Consider the following 17591-nt stretch of genomic DNA (forward strand, 5'->3'; position numbering starts at 1 on the left):
TAAATTACTGTTGATATCCAGATGGAAGATATACATACATATATAAGGATTGTGATGCCCAAGGACACATACAGCCGCCCTAACCCAGACACAGAAATGCAGGACACTAATTGCCACACAGCACACAGTCCATACATCACAGTCCCTTCTTTCAGCCAGTCCTTCTCCCTACTGTATACTCGTCCTTATGAGCTCCGTCCACTACGTCCAGACTCAGCCACTGAGTGGTGGTAACTGGCTCCTTTTATAGGGCAGCCAGAAGAAGTCCAGTTGCCCAACGAGCTTATTCCGGCAGAACGTCTGGGTGTGGCTTAAGTGTTGCCAAATAGGGCCCTACAAAATTCCAGGTGCCCCCTGGTGGTGGCCACGGGCCCCAGCTGGGTTGAGCTTTCATGGTCATAACCCGTGACCCCACTGGAAGCCAAGGGGGAGGCCCTCTATCACTCCAGGAGAGAAACAAGTCTTGAAAATACTCTCTCCCCCGGTTCTTCCATGGTCAGTGCCCCCGCCACCCAATACAGGATGCATAATTTGTTTTCATCTTGTTACTTTGTGTTAAAATACTTCTAGAAATAAAAAAAATATTTGTTTGATTATGCATTTATGTGGCAAAATGTAGTAAAATGTCTTTGTACTATATATAAACTCTTGTTCTTGTTTTATCAATTAAGATATTAAAAAACAAGCTTAATAATAAACACGATAATGGAAGGGTTTCCATCCAATACAAATTGAACAAGATTAACCGTTGTCTGAAGTTGCTCAGAAAGCTTTTTACAAATCTTGCAAGAACAGCATTGAAAAAGTGGAAAAACTTACATAGACATAGCTTAAACACGTGTGACTGATAAAAGCAGTGAAGCTGTTAACTAACAGGTCAGTGTGGAACAATTCACAGCTCTGAACAAGGGGGTTAGTAAAGACAAAATACATGAATAGCCAAAACCTACTGTAATTAATATGGAAAATGGATATTCATCCATCCATTACACTAGACAATACACTCACCAAACACCTTATTAGGTACACCTTGCTAGTAGCGGGTTGGATGCCCTTTTGTATCCAGAACTTCCATAGTTCTTTGTGGCATAAATTCAACAAGATGCTGGAAACACCCCTTAGGGATTTTGGTCCATATTAAAACTGTAGCATCATGTAGTTGCTGCAAATTTGTTGGCTGCACATCCATGAATCTCCCATTCCACTCGGTGTGGTCTCCTGCTGCTGTCTCTATCTGCTTCAATGTTGACATGCATACTTCGGTTGTAACGAGTGGTTATTCAAGTTACTGTTGCCTTCCTATCAACTTAAATCAGTCTGGCCATTCTCCTCTGACCTCTGGCCCCAAAAAAGCATTTTCACCCAGAGAACTGCCGCTCACTGGATATTTTCATTTTCCAGACCATTCTCTGTAAACCCTAGAGATGGCTATGGGTGAAAATACAGGCAAATCAGTAGTTTCTAAAATACTCAGACCAGCCCGTCTGGCACCAACAACCATGCTACATGTCACTTAAATCACCTTTCTCCTCATACTGATGCTCAGTTTGAACTTCAGCAAGTTGTCTTCACAATGTCTACATTCCTAAATGCATTAGGAGTTAAGTGTATTTTTCAAAAGTTATCCTTCCCAAAATATTTTTGGTCACATATGATAGACAGCTTCTATCAGACTGTATCAGAAGGAATTTAGAGAAACATGAAAGTAACTTTTATTGAATTTAGTGTGTTTAATCGCTTAATGATGCTGACACATCCCATAAGTTTAGTTTAGGTAAAAAATGTTTTGCTGCTGATTTTTATTTGTACCCGTCATCTGATGTTTCGCATAGCATTAATGGAGTCCATTAGCAAACTCCTAGGGAAACCTTTCACCATCTTTGTCATTGACTACACCAAAATTAGTAAGAAAGTCCAAGTGTGCATGCAGAAAATGTATTCATCGGCAACATGTTGCACTTCCCTGTTTTGTATGCTTGAAGCAACCAGCCAGATCTAGCATGGTACTTTGCAGTAGCCAAGATAATTCTCAATAGCATTCTTGAATGTCTTCCATGTGACTTCCTACGGACCCACAAGCAGATCTTTGAGCCACTTGTCACTGATAACGTGTCTGATTTGTGGACCAATATAACTGCCTTCCTTAATCTTGGCATCAGTTATTCATAGAAACATCGGTCTCAAACATTGTAATCCTTCCTCTTTCTTGTTCATTGCTTGCATAAAATGTTTCATCAGTCCAAGTTTTATATGAAAAGGAGGAAAAAAAAAAAAACATCTCTGTTGGGTCAACTATTTTTTTTTCGTGCCATAATTTTCTGCCCTGGAACCAAATTCAATGACAATTTTTAGCAAGTCTGTCTCATTATCAAATGAAACAACTGCACTTGTTATGTTCAAGCTGCATTCTTAGTGGCCACACCACTACTTTTAAACCACCACAGATGATTCAGATGTAGTACCGTGGATGTATTGTTACAATATGAGAAGAAACCACAAAAACAGGAAATTGCAATAAAACAGTATATGACGGGAAAATTTATAGGCAATTTTTGTGAACAGGAGGCCAAAATTCATAAGGTACACTGTAAATTGTTCAGGAAGCAAAATCTTCCTTGTTCAGTGTTATCAAACCTACTTTCTACAGTATTGGGTTGCAGGGGTCATAGTGTATCCTGGCAGTACATGAACAGAAGCTGGATGGTCTGCCAGTACATTTTAGGGTATGCACACACACCTACACTCACTCATATGGAGTCAATTTTTGAGATGGGAGAACAACGACTCACAAAATTCTGAGGTTCAAGCCAAGGAACAAAAATGCATAGTGAAATAATAATTCAGTCTGCAGAAAATGTGAATACAAAGATAGTTATGTATCAATATATAACAATTGAATAAAGCAGAAAATATGAAACAAATCAAAGCAATTAACACTAATGTCTGAACACATTCTAAACGCCAGGATATGATGAGATGCACTGTCACAGTGATAGCTAACAAATTAACAAATAAATGGCAAGCACACAGGTACTCTGTTTGTGGCAACTTATGAAAAAATAAGGAAACATTGCTCAATGCATTTCACAGAATTAACTCAATCAACCAATTAAGCTTGTAAAGGTGGATCAAGGTAGTACAGCCACAGTTAACTGGAGAGTGCTTCCGTGTCAATAAGGAAGACAAAGGATCATATTATACCAGTATAATTAAAAAAAAAGAAGATAGCATGATAAAATAGTAAGAAATGCAATTAAGAGTTTATTGGTGCAGCAGGTGGACAGAGCAATGGACAAACCCAAACTTGATGGTGAACTCCACTTTATGACACATTGACACCAAGTCATCGAAGGCAGCATGCAGTGAATGTTTTTTTATTTTTTAGTCAGTCAGTCAGACATTGTCCAACCCACTATATCCTAACATAGGGTCACAGGGGCCTGCTGGAGCCAATCCCAGCCAGCACAGGGTGCAAGGCAGGAACAAACCCCAGGCAGGGCGCCACAAACACTTTCACACTTATTAATGTTAAACACATTCTTAAGAAAACTGCTCGTTTCCACTGTGTCAGTCGTATCATTCTGAAATGAACCACTACAAGTAATCAGTAACTAGCACAGGCACTTCAAGGACGGAGCATGATGCTACCTTGTTTCCAAGAGTTTCCATGAGGTTAGGAGATAGTAAAAAGATGTGTTAAAATTATACATCCATCAATTTTATTAAACCAATTTTCTGTGTTCAAACCCTGTTCAGATTCACTGTCTGGGCAGAGTTTGCATGTTGCTAATTTTCCCCTCAGGTATTCCCCTGTACATGCAAATATGGTTGTCTAGGTAAATGGGATTTTTACTGCTTTGTATCGGGTATCAATAGTAGGGGGTCCAGCTCTCTGCATCCATGTACTGGAATAAACAAGTCTGATTGATGAATGAATGCAAAGGCACAGACCCTAGTCATCAGTGCTGCTGTGTTAGCGGACAGTCAACATGGCTCTATACTACTCTTATATGCTCGTCTGCTTAGCAAACAACAAATGTATGCGATTACAGTGGTGTCTCAACCACAAAACATTTGAGTGGTAATTCATTAAATCACTAAAACTTGAAATTCAAAACAACCTCTTATGGAGTTAGGATCATGCCAATGACGAGCAGGTCAAGTTAACTGTCAACTCTTAACTGACCCCATATAACTGAGTGTTAGATGTTATCTGTGAGGAGCGTCTCATCCAGGGTTGGTTCCTACCCTGCACCCTATGCTGCTGGAACAGGCACCAGGTTCTCACAGCCCTGAACTGTCGACTTGGCTTGGAAAACAGATAGATGAATGAGGTAAGTCCAACATCAACTATTACTTTAAAATCTGTCCTTCAAAATGACTACAAATGTATAGATGGATTTTTTTTAAACAGGGAGATTTTAGACAAATATTAGGAAGTGCATCTTCCTGCAGCTACTAATTACTGTAGATGACAATAATAATTCTGAAACCTTCAAAACTCAACTTGGAGAATATTTGCGAAATATTACATGCATTGGAAATGATGAGTTATGTTTTTATTTAAAGACAAGGGGGCTTCGCCCCCTGCTTGCTTTGCTTGCGAACCAAGGCCTACGCTCGTGCCAGCCACTTTGCATCTCTGCCAGTCGCCTATGTGGATTTCACTTTCACCAAACAACAAATCTTTTATTTCTCTCAATTACGCCTATTTATTGAGAAGAAACACTACTTTTCCCTGATGGCAACATGAATTAGATGATCTACAAGTCTCCGACTTAATGTTTAAATCCGAATAATATATTCGATCTCTTTTCGCTGTTACGTTATTTCACCGAGTTATGATTTCCGTTTGTTAGCACTAATGCGATCTTTACTATTATTTTTTTGAGACTTTTGAATGTTCGTACTTTCATTATCTCTAACCTACTTGCCATGTGTATTGTGCCAACGTTTCTGAATTTTTTAAGACATTCTACTTTTTCATCTACTCTTTGTCTTATTTCCGGCCCTGGGCGTGGTTAAATCTCTTGGCACAAAGTCTCTTCTTGCAGGACATGAAAGTATCCCTCTGAAATAGTCATGTCTCGTCCCAGGCTAAAAATTCTCGTCTCATCCCAGTACTTTTTTTATTATAATAAGAAAGATTTGTTATAACAAATTGGAAGAATGCAAAAATGAGAAATACAATTATCTGTTATGTACAAATGCAGTAATCTGCCAAAAGTAATTTTATGAATCTGAGTAACAGTAGGCCTATAACTGCTAGACTGTGCTCTGTGATTTTATACATCTTTTAACAGAAACCCTAGCACAGCCTAAAGAACTAGCCATTTATAAAGAAGCAGCGCTGTCACCAGCTAAGAGCCAGATGCTCAGAAAACCCGATCAGCACGCCAGGGAAAATTAAAGCTATGGCAGCACACATACACACTACTGTGCAGCTTTCAGTTTATCCGTTAATACAAGCATGATACCTGTAGCAGAATTTAATCCTGCAAAAAGCTTCAGGGACCATCACATTACAGAAATTAAAAGCAATGCCCTTATTATGTTAATAAAGTGAAAAACAATTAACTGTCACTTGTGATCACATTTCTCTTTTTCAACCATTTCATAACTGTATAGCTCATAGTAATCAGAACTGTGTGATGTTTCTTTCAGCAAAATGATACTTTACAAAAAATATGTTGTCATTAAAGGAATATACAAGAGCAGTAAACTGCTTGAAAGTTCATTCCTTGACTTAAAGTATGAAACAGCCAGAGAATGAAGCGAGAATGAAAAAGCCACAGTTAAACAAAACTTCCACACACTCCACAAGTAGCAACAAACCCTAAGACTGGAAAAACAAACTCTCATATTACTAAAAAGAAAATGTCCTTTCCTTCCATTTTCCAAGCTGACTTAGAGTCATTCTAGAAACACTCCTGATAAACATACGCTTCTGTTCCATTCAGAACCAAACTGACATAACAACTATCAGGCTGACTGAAGACGTGTTTTTATCACCTCAGTCTTTCACATTGTAAACCCCTTAAAACAATTTTGACAAGAACAGGCCATTTACCCCAATATGTTTTCAAAAGAAACATTGCGTCAAGGCTTCTCTCACTGAATAAGACTCCCTTCATTCTACTGCTTAGTGATAAGACAGACAAACAACTTCAAATATATTCCAAACATGCCTATTCTCAGAAAAAAAGATCATACAATAAAATGCAATCATAATAAAAATTCAGTATGCTAATCCTTTGCCTCAACCACCAAAAGCCAATTTACAGAGTGCATATAAAGTGATAAATCATCATTGTTCAGGTCCAAAGCAAGAATACAATACAGTACTTATTATATTTTAATAAAGATCAAGCTTTACTCAGACCTACCACATCTCAGACCACAGAACGACTCCCACATAATGGCATACCCCACTGTCGAATGATCCACACGGCAGAAAGGAATGGCAAAGTCACTACATGCAGGTGATTCACTTCTCCTTTTGCGCAGTTCAACAAACCTTTCTAAACACCCCTTTCAACAACAGCAATAACCCTGTTATCCATTGTGTTGCCTGAATACAAATTCATCAGATGGACTAACGTAATCCTCTCATTTGACAGAACGCTATCCTTATATTATAAACTACTCAAAAAATTAAAGGAACACTTTTTAACCAGAGTATAGCATCAAGTCAATGAAACTTCTGGCCTATTGATCTGCTCAGTTAAGTAGCAGAGAGGGCTCTTAATCAGATTTAGCTGCTTTGGTGCTAATGAAATTAACAACAGGTGCACTAGAGGGGCAACAATAAGATGACCCCCAAAACAGGAATGAATAGTTTAACAGGTGGAGGCCACTGACAGTTTTTCCCTCATCATCTGTTTTTCCCCTCATTTTGCATTTGGCTACGGTCAGTGTCACTACTGGTAGCATGAGGCAATTCCTGGACCCTACAGAGGTTGCACAGGTAGTCCAACTTCTCCAGGATGGCACATCAACACGTGCCATTGCCAGAAGGTTTGCCGTGTCTCCCAGCACAGTCTCAAGGGCATGGAGGAGATTCCAGGAGACAGGCAGTTACTCTAGGAGAGCTGGACAGGGCCCCTCGTAGAAGGTCCTTAATCCATCAGCAGGACCCACCGGTATCTGCTCCTTTGGGCAAGGAGGAACAGGATGAGCACTGCTAGAGCCTACAAAATGACCCCCTGCAGGCAGGCCACTGGTGTGAATGTCTCTGACCAAACAATCAGAAACAGATTTCATGAGGGTGACCTGGGGGCCCGACGTCCTCTAGTGGGCCCTGTGCTCATTGCCCAGCACCGTGGAGCTCGATTGGCATTTGTCATAGAATACCAGAATTGGCAGGTCCACCACTGGTGCCCTGTACTTTTCACAGAGGAGAGCAGGTTCACCCTGAATGTGACAGACGTGAAAGGGTCTGGAAAACTGTGGAGAATGTTATGCTGTCTGTAACATTGCTCAGCATGACCGGTTTGGTGGTGGGTCAGTGATGGTCTGGGGAGGCATATCCATGGAGGGACCCACAGACCTCTACAGGCTAGACAACGGCACCTTGACTACCATTAGGTATCGCGATGAAATCCTTGGACCCATTCTCAGACCCTATGCTGGTACAGTGGGTCCTGGGTTCCCCCTGGTTCACAACAATGCCCGGCCTCATGTGGTGAAAGTATGAGTTCGTGGAGGATGAAGGAATTGATACCATTGACTGGCCCCCATGCTCACTTGCCTGACCCCAATAAAATAGGACACTTCTGGGACATTATGTTTTGGTCCATCTGACGGCACCAGGTTGCACCTGAGACTGTCCAGGAGCTCAGTGATGCCCTGGTCCAGATCTGGGAGGAGATCCCCCAGGACATCATCCGTCATCTCATTAGGAGCAAACACCCCCCAAGACATTGTCAGGCATGCATACAAGCATGTGGGAGCCATACAAACTACCAAGTACGATTTGGAGTTGCTGCAATGAAATTTCGCCAAAATGGACTAGCCTGCCGAATCATTTTCTCACTTTGATTTTCGGGGTATCTTTGAATTCAGCCCTCTGTAAGTTGAGAATTTTAATTTCCATCAAACGATGTGGCATCCTCTCGTTCCTAACACATTACCATATCAGTCTATAGCAATAGAGATATCCAGCAGGATTTTTTTCCCCCAATTGAGATCTGATGGGTTTTCAAAGTGTTCCTTAAATTTTTTTGAGCAGTTTACAATCAGGCAACCTAAAGCATTAAATATATGGGCAGACCGCTGCAGACATACAGTGAAACCCAAATGAAGGTCTGTTTCTTGGAAAAGAATTACAAACAATGTGCTGCTGATTGTAAATCCATTCATCTTATCTAAAAAATAGCTATTTAGTTTAATATATTCTTGTTTTATGCTGCATAAGGAATGGTATAGTGTTGCATGCCGGACCAACATGAACGTATGAGCTACTACATACTACATGTGACAATACTAGTACTAAATTTGACAACTAACACAACATGTTCATCTTCAAAATGTGGAAAAACATTGAGGAAATCCTTGTTGGCATGACAGAATGGCAAATATAATCCAGACAGTCGTGTCCTGGGCCTAACCCCTGTAAAACAACGCTGCTTTCCATTTATTGTAAAACATCTAAGGTTGACTCAGTTTAAAACTATAGCAATACCAAAATCTGTTCTGCATCCTTTTAATATCTGTAGGCTATACAATTCAAATTAGTCTCGATGTATGTCATAATAGAGCTTTTAAGAGTAAGCCATTATTTCCACATCACATAAGCCACAAACATCTGTGCAGAGGACAATAAAGGCAGATTGCTTTTGTGTACTTTTTTCTTGTTTTTCTCCTCCAAGAACTGCACATTGCTGTAACCACTCAACATTTTAACACAGATATCTGAAGTAAAAAAAAAATCACTTGGGAAGAAGAAAAACAAACAAGCAATTGTCAGAAATGAGACACATAATGGTACACAATAAATGTTCTAGTCAGTAGTTAAGCAGATTTTATATAAATGGGAGTACTAATGCGTATGACAGAAAAGAAAGCCTAGTAAAGGACTGGCAACAACCTTGACAAAGCGCTGTCGAGATTAAATAACTTGACAAGCCTTACCTGGTAGTAGGATTTGATCTGCCTGACAAGAATTGATACGTTTTGTATCCGGAGAGTTATGTCGTTGTTCACTTTCCTGTTTGCTCTTTGAGCAGATTCATCTGGATTGCTAGAATAAAAAGAAATACTGTTTTTTAGGGAAACTGTGCAAACTGAACATAAATAAAATGCATTTTAAAATCTGAAACATCCAAACAACTATAAAAATTCTAAAGACGGGAACTGGATCTGGCTTTATGGCGGTATCCCAAAGCACTTGATTTTTAAAGATGCCAATTTCATTCAGTTTAATCAATTTTGATACAACTTGGGTAAGTAACTAAGAAGTTGCATGGTGATTTGGGTGAAGTTATGGAGGGAGCACTAGGTTCCTTTTTGTCCCGTGTCTCATTAGGTTTTAAATGCACCCATCACAAGCTAACAAGTTGTTTAAGAGGAGATTAGTACAGCTTGGGTGGCATGGTGTTGTAGCAGTTACCACTGAGGTTTCACAGTTCCTGAGTGTGAATCTCTTCACTTTCTGCATGGATTTTGCGTGTTCTCCTTTGGCTATATGGATTTTTCTCCAGATATCCTGTCTTCACACTACACCCTAATTACTTACAGATTAGGTTAGGTCTCTTAAGTCATGGATGGAGGCTGGATAAGGCATTACAAGTTATATCGTTTTAAATGATTCAAGCCATTGCAGTCAACAATGTTTTTTTTTATTTTACCTTTTATTTATTTTGAAGCATACTAATAGCTGCCTCATGGAAACATTATAAACATTTGAAAAATGTACACTAGAACAAACCAGCTCAACAAAGCTCACTTAACTCCACCAAAATAACATCAAGAGGAGTTTTGAAAGTCCTACTGTCTAAAACACTACTCATTCAGTAGGTCTATGGTTCTCTGTATGAAGACAAACTTCCTAATATGTGTACTTCATTTACCGTTAACAAGTTTCCAACTGTCTCTCTGTGTCCTTGATGAACTAATTTTAAAGTAACAGTCTCGATCCACTCTACTACTTCTCTTCATAATTGTAAACAGTTCAATCATGGCTCCTCTTCATCTCCTTTTGCTTAAACTGGAAAGGCTCAGCTCATCTCTTATAATCTTTCCTCATAACGCGTCCCAAGCAGCCCTGGAATCCGTGTAGTCACTGTTCTCTGGACTTTTTCTAGTGCTGCTATGTCCTTTTTGTAACCTGGAGACCAAAACTGTACCCAGGACTCCAGATGAGGCCTCACCAGTCCATTATAAAGCTTGAGCAGAACCTCCTTGGACTTGTACTCCAAACATCCTGCTATTGTACATAATCCAACATTTTGTTAGCCTCCTACATGGCTTCTGAACTCTGGCCTCAAAGTGACACTTTCAATGACACACTTAAGTTTATATCAAATGTAAAGAATTTGTTTGTAACATAATACATTTTTCTCATTATGTGTGTTTTCCTCTCATAACTGTAGACTCTACAACAACAACAACAACATTTATTTATATAGCACATTTTCATACAAACAGTAGCTCAAAGTGCTTTACATATTAAAGAATAGAAAAATGAAAGACACAATTATAAAACAAAATAAATCAACATTAACATCGAATAAGAGTAAGGTTCAATGGCCAGGGGGGACAGAAAAAACAAAAAAACTCCAGACGGCTGGAGAAAAAATAAAATCTGTAGGGATTCCAGACCATGAGACCGCCCAGTCCCCTCTGGGCAATCTACCTAACATAAATGAAACAGTCCTCTTTGGATTTAGGGTTCTCACGGAAGGACTTGATGATGATGATGGTCACGTAGACTTCTGCCTTTTAATCCGTCCATCATTGTTGGAGCATCATGAAGCTTTGAGTAGGTGGTGGTGACGCAGTGCCCCTGTGTGAGCATATGTGTGTCCTATGACTGATGTTTTGTACTTTGTTTTTTGTTATATTTTTCCTACCCACAGCAGCTGTTTAGCGGTGTTGGGATAGGCACTGGTCCCTTCAACCCTGAAATGGATAAAAACAAAACGTACAATATAGGGAACTCGCTGGTTAACCTTCCACAACCATTAGTTGCATCCAAAAATGTATAACACACATTGAACAACCAAACTTAACTGATTCACTCGAGCAATCACTCACTACAAGGCATCTCTAATCTGAAAAATATTAAACCAGTGACCTTAACATACAGTCCATATAAATAGAAAAAGCACAGATTAAGCTAAAAACGCCACAGCATTAACAACAGATGGCTGCTTTCACTATTCGCTGACCCAATTTTGCAACAGACCAAATCTGGTTATTCAAACATTCCTCTTATACTCTTAAAGGTGTAACTTAAAGCAAATCCAACAAAAATCACAAACACATAACAAGAGTAATGGAGCCAGGAGATGCCCATAGTAAGCCGGTGACATAACATACCTGAATTATTTACTCGCGTTGTCGGCTTTACTTATTTTCACCAACCACAATAAAAAGAAGGTTCAGACTCAACATTTTCACCTATAATCATGCTTCATATACAACATTATGGTTATGCTGTAATATCCATGTCCTCCGTTTTTCCTGAACTTGCTTATACAGTGCAGTGTTGGCGGCCAATCAAAGCCAATATTAGCAATACTGAATGGGGAAACTTCAATGTCAGATAGCGTCTAAAAGCTTCCTCCAAATTTGCACGAGTCTCCATCCAATGCACTCTCTCAGGTTAAAGACCCATTAATCTATCAACTATCTAACCTTCTTATCCTATTCAGGAGCCAGTGTCTATGCTGGCAACATTAGTGAGCACACACTAATTTGTGCATTTTTTTTCTATTAATTAAAATAAAGTTAGGCATTTTAATAAATGCTTGTTTATCATGGTGTAAGAGTGTACAATATGTTGCATGTGGGTTGGACATAGGAGTAAGAAGTTTACTGTACTCTGAACACGTTACAATGCTACCACTTCTATCTGTGGCACCTCTGCACAAGAACCACCTTTTTCCACCCTCTCAAACGTAAGCAGTTTTTAATGCCTGGAAAGCATCCGGGATTAAATCACTTAGAAATCTGTACATAGAAAATGTTTTTGCATCCTGTGAACAATTACACTCCAAATTTAAACTTACCAGCAACCAAGGTTATTATAGTTTTGCCTTTTTATATTAGTTTTTATTTCTATATTTTTTCTGACCTTTCTTGGAAATTCAGTTTAGTTTTAGTTTTCCTTCATTGTGTATTTTAGTTTTAGTTTAGTTTTTATTTCACAAATGTATTTCTATTTTATTTTTATATATATTAGTTTCAGTTTTAGTTTTAGTAATAATGGTATGGAGCGCCTACGGAGTTACTTTTGTGTCACAATCAGACAGAACTGCACACTTAACAGATTTGGATACGGGTTTAATGTTAGTGGAAGCTTACTACACTGCCTAGTTTACTATCTGGTTTTGTTTTTGTCTAAAAAAACAAACATAATCAAAACTAGACATTGAATATGAACAATTTTACACAATTTTATAATTTTTTAAATATTTTCTCATGAAAATCACAAGGGCTTAGGAAGAACAGGACTCTTAGGCTTGAGTCAGTGTGCAGACCCCACCGAGCTGTATTGAGGGAAACAAAGAACAACAAGCATGTAGTGTCAAGGTTAGGGGTGGTAAGTCTTGAATAGCCCACCATAAGAACAGTAAACCCATAATGAGCAGAGCAGGAGCAGGTAATAAGAGTATGGACAGGCACAAAACAACAGAGACAGCGTCTGAGATTAAGAACAACATATACATTATCTAAACCTGTTTATCTAGAGTAGGATTGCAGAACTTACAAGGGTTAAAGACTAACGGCAAGAATATTCATTCAAAAACTAAAACTAAAAATATTTTAGTAAATGATTATTTTATTTCAGTTCGCCTTTCCAGCTACTTTAATAGTTTTGTTTAGTTTTAGTTTTTAATTTTGGTTTTGTTAATTATTTTATTTCAGTTAACGAACATGTTTTTTTAATAATAGTTTCAGTTTTGATTTTAGTTCTTGTTAAATATAATAACCTTGCCAGCAACACACTTCTTTCACTACCTTCAAATCTGAAATTTTGTTAAACAGAACCTGCCCAATTTTCCTCAACTCCCACCTACCTATATACCGCAAAAAATAATGATCAGTCTCGAGGACTCAGACAGCATTTCTGTAATATATAAAACTATTTTACAGTCCCTCCCTTTCAAAGATCCAAGAGAACAGTGGGAAAAGAATCTCTTACCCAATATTACAGAAAAGGAGTGGAAAGTAGCAATGTACAGAATTCACTCGAGCTCCATATGTGCAAAGCATACAATTATTCAACTTAAAATTATATATTGAGCGCATCTGTCTCATTTAAAAATGTCCAAAATGTTTCCAGGCCAACATCCAACCTGCGAACGCTGCAATCGAGCTCTGGCCTCACTGGGTGACATGTTTTGGGCCTGCACCAAATTAACATCATTCTGGACCAAAATCTTTAAATGTCTTTCAGACAGCTTGCATTTCACAATCCCTCCTAATCCACTGACAGCTGTGTTTGGGGTACTTCAAGATGGGGTTAAAGTGGAGAAGCACAAACAAACTGTAACTGCCTTTACTACACTATTGGCACGCAGACTTATTTTGGTAAACTGGAAGAATCCTAACTCTTCTATTCTAAGTCAGTGGGTAACTGATGTTATATACTATTTGAAAATGGAAAAAATCTAATTCGCACTTAGAGGATCTGTACAAAAATGTTTCAAAACCTGGCGGGATCTAATCAATAACATTTTATAATAAGCATTTAAATTGATGAAGCAGATTCTCTCCCCTCTTTTACTCCATTTATCTTTATTCATTTATTATTTTATCTATTCATTTGTCTTTACTAACATAATGTTTTACACTGCTGGCCTAGCTCTCTTTCTCAGGGGTGGGGGTTAACTTGTATCTAACCTTTTTTTTTCTTTTTGTGAAACTCGAGTTGTGTATGGAGTGTACTTTGATTTTAATAAATTCAATAAAATTAAAAAAAAAATACAATGCTATCAGTTGTGATACTGCTAAAGCTGCCAACTAGCACAAAATACACTTCTTCAAATGCAGAAAAACACTTCTGACATACAAGTAAAGATTTCACTGTACATGTGACAATACAACATTACCTCTTACAGAATAAATTTAAAACCAAATCATCTTACCAGGTGCATACAACTGACCCAGTATTAGAATACAATTATCTACTAAGCCATTGTCGGGCAACCGGTGCGCCGGTTTTGTAAAATATTTAAAATTGCTAGTGGTTTTTGAACTTTTGGTTGATTAAAAAGATAATGTTTAAAAAAAAATATATCTTATGTTGGAAAAAGAGATAACGGAACACTTACGGAAATGAAGTCTAAGAAACGCGAGAGACTTCAAATGATCGACAAGGAAATGTGCGTCTGTCTTTCGAAAATTGATCCTCGCATCAATCTCATATGTGCTGAAAAACAATCTCAACGTTCATATTGATTAAATTTAAGATTTATCCTTTGATTCCTTTATTGATAAAATGTCTTTCAAACTTGTAAAATTAACTGTTTTTATTGGCGATTTATGGGCAGTCCCTCAGGTGCGCCGCGAAAGAAAATTTTTGGACTTAGTGCGCCGCAACTCGAAAAAGGTTGCCTTTAACTGTTCTAAGCGAACATGCATGTACAGAACTTTTTTTTTTTTTTTTTTTTTAAGTATTTGTTTCCTCTTCAATATAAAGCTAAATAAGGACAATACAAAAGCCTCAAATTAGATGCTCTATTTTAAATATTAAATAGTGGTCAGCAGCATTCAAAGACCATTTCAAACTGACATGCCCGCTCAGCAGCCTGTTCACCATCCACCCATATCAGCTAACAGATCAATCACACACAAACCAACACTTATCTGAATATGTTTAGAAATTAGAGCAGAAAAATAAATTAGATGTGCTAGGATTGTAGAGTATTTTCCAAATTGCATACATAAATTCTCAAAGCTCTTCAATCCAATTCTGGGTAATGGGGGAGTGGGAAATCACAACCAATTCCACAATCCCAGCAACAGATGGAGCCAGGCTGGAATTACACTGAGCAGGGTGTCAGCCTATTAGAAGACAAGCACACACCGTCCACTTTAGATGTGTTAATTTACTATCCTATCTGACTTTGGGATTCGGGTGAAAAATCAACACAAACACAAGGAGAAGGAAAATCCAAGAGTCAGAAAATGATTCAAACCCAGGCCACTCAAACCAGTGTCACCTACAGAGCAAGACAATATTCCTTAACAAATAAAGCAAATCTACGACCTTAGCCAAGATCTGGGTGAAAATACTAATGTCTTTTAGGGAGCAGAATTGATTGAAGATATTTGCATGTCAACTAGTTGTTTTATTTTCAGATTAAAAGGAATTGAAAATGTTGTTAAAGATGCTTTCATTAATCTAAAAAAAAGTTAAATGCACCTCATACACAACTTAAGCAGCTTCATCTTTTAAACACACTGGGATTGTGCAAACCAGTAATAAAGCTTCCTTGTCGTGAAGAGGTGATGAGATGCAAAAAAAAAAAAATTACAGCCCCCAGCTCACCTGGGGGGCCACTTCACTCATTTTCTGTATTGTACGAGGATATTGTTAAATAAAAGGGCTTTGCTTGAAAGAAATCTCTGTATTTTAGAAATTATCTTGGTGTCTGTATACATGATACATTGAACAAATGTTTTATTTCCAAACCGAAGTTCAGTTAATAGACAGCACTGCATATAATCATAGGGGCAGAATTCAAAATAATCATACAAGAGCATTTGTAATGTGGAAAGCTTCAGCGAAAAATAGAAAGGAATAAATAGGCTGACTGTTTAGTGAAGTCAATAGACAGCACAGCAGTAAAACACTGCCTTGAGCATTTTTACATTTACAAGTAACCTACTTACGACAAGCAGCATCAGTATCAGTGGAGCAATAAAAAAAAAAAAATCGAATGAAAATGCAAGTCTGACACAAAAACAACCCAAGGACCCAGTCTGAGGTTAACACTTTAGTGACTAGGATTAATATACAAGTGAAATAATTGAAAATATAATTTTGTGTTTTACTTATAGCTGTGTATAGTAAAATGGTGTTATAATGTGAAAGTGACCTTTATGGACATAAATCAAATATGAACATCTATCCATTGTTAAGTCTTTTTAAATTCATTTTAGTGCTATGCAGGGTAAGAGCCAAAATGTAGGGAACTGGTCCTTTACAAAGAACCTTCTTCTTCTTCTTCTGACTGTTCCCGTTAGGGGTTGCCACAGCAGATCATCTTTTCCCATATCTTTCTGTTCTCTGCATCTTGTTCTGTTACTCCCACCTGCATGTCCTCTCTCACCACATCCATAAACCTCCTCTTAGGCCTTTCTTTGTTCCTCTTGCCTGGCAGCTCTGTCTTTAACATCGATCTCCCAATATACCCAGCATGTCCAAACCAACACAATCTCGCCTCTCTGACTGTCTCCCAACTGTCCAACCTGAGCTGACCCTCTAATGTCCTCATTTCTAATCCTATCCATCCTCGTCACATCCAGTGCAAATCTTAGAATCTTTAACTCTGTAACCTCCAGCTCTGTCTCCTGCTTTCTGATCAGTGCCACCGTCTCCAGCCCATATAACATAGCTGGTCTCACTACCGTCCTGTAGTCCTTCCCTTTCACTCTTGCGGATACCCGTCTGTCACAAATTACTCCCGAGACTCTTCTCCACCCATTCCACCCTGCCTGCACTCTCTTTTTTACCTCTCTTCCACAATCCCCATTACTCTGTACTGTTAATCCCAAGTATTTAAACTCATCCACCTTTGCCATCTCTACTCCCTGCATCCTTAACATTCCACTAACCTCCATCTCATTTGCATACATGTCTTCTGTTGTTCCTACTGACCTTTATTCCTCTCCTCTCTTGAGCATATCTCCATCCCAAGTATTTAAAATCATCCACTTTCACCAACTCTACTCCTTGCCCAATCTATCAAACCTCACACTGACCCAACTTAGAATCACTAGACAACATTGGGATGTGGAAGGAAATGTTGAGATTGAGATGCTATGGCATGACCTTAAAAAGGGGGTTCATGCTAGAAACCCCTCAAATAAAGCTGAATTACAACAATTCTGCAAAGATGAGTGGGCCAAAATTCCTCCAGAGCGCTGTAAAAGACTCATTGCAAGTTATCGCAAACGCTTGATTGCAGTTATTGCTGCTAAGGGTGGCCCAACCAGTTATTAGGTTCAGGGGGCAATTACTTTTCACACAGGGCCATGTAGGTTTGGATTTTTTTCTCCCTAAATAATAAAACCATCATTTAAAAACTGCATTTTGTGTTTACTTGTGTTATATTTGACTAATGGTTAAATGTGTTTGATGATCAGAAACATTTTGTGTGACAAACATGCAAAAGAATAAGAAATCAGGAAGGGGG

General features: G+C 38.4%; 1 protein-coding gene across 10 annotated transcripts in view; it reads right to left on the bottom strand.

The window, feature by feature from the left end:
• LOC120516736 (girdin-like) overlaps positions 1-17591 on the bottom strand; it is a 201236-nt gene that overhangs the window by 167555 nt on the left and 16090 nt on the right. For all 10 annotated transcript variants that reach the window (XM_039738631.1, XM_039738626.1, XM_039738630.1 and 7 more), the window contains exon 3: positions 9133-9241. In XM_039738631.1, the coding sequence (XP_039594565.1) occupies positions 9133-9241 (109 nt within the window). The remainder of the gene's footprint in view (positions 1-9132; positions 9242-17591) is intronic.

The sequence above is a fragment of the Polypterus senegalus genome, chromosome 16 (genome assembly GCF_016835505.1).
Source record: "Polypterus senegalus isolate Bchr_013 chromosome 16, ASM1683550v1, whole genome shotgun sequence".
In the NCBI taxonomy this organism is placed as follows: Eukaryota; Metazoa; Chordata; class Cladistia; order Polypteriformes; family Polypteridae; genus Polypterus; species Polypterus senegalus.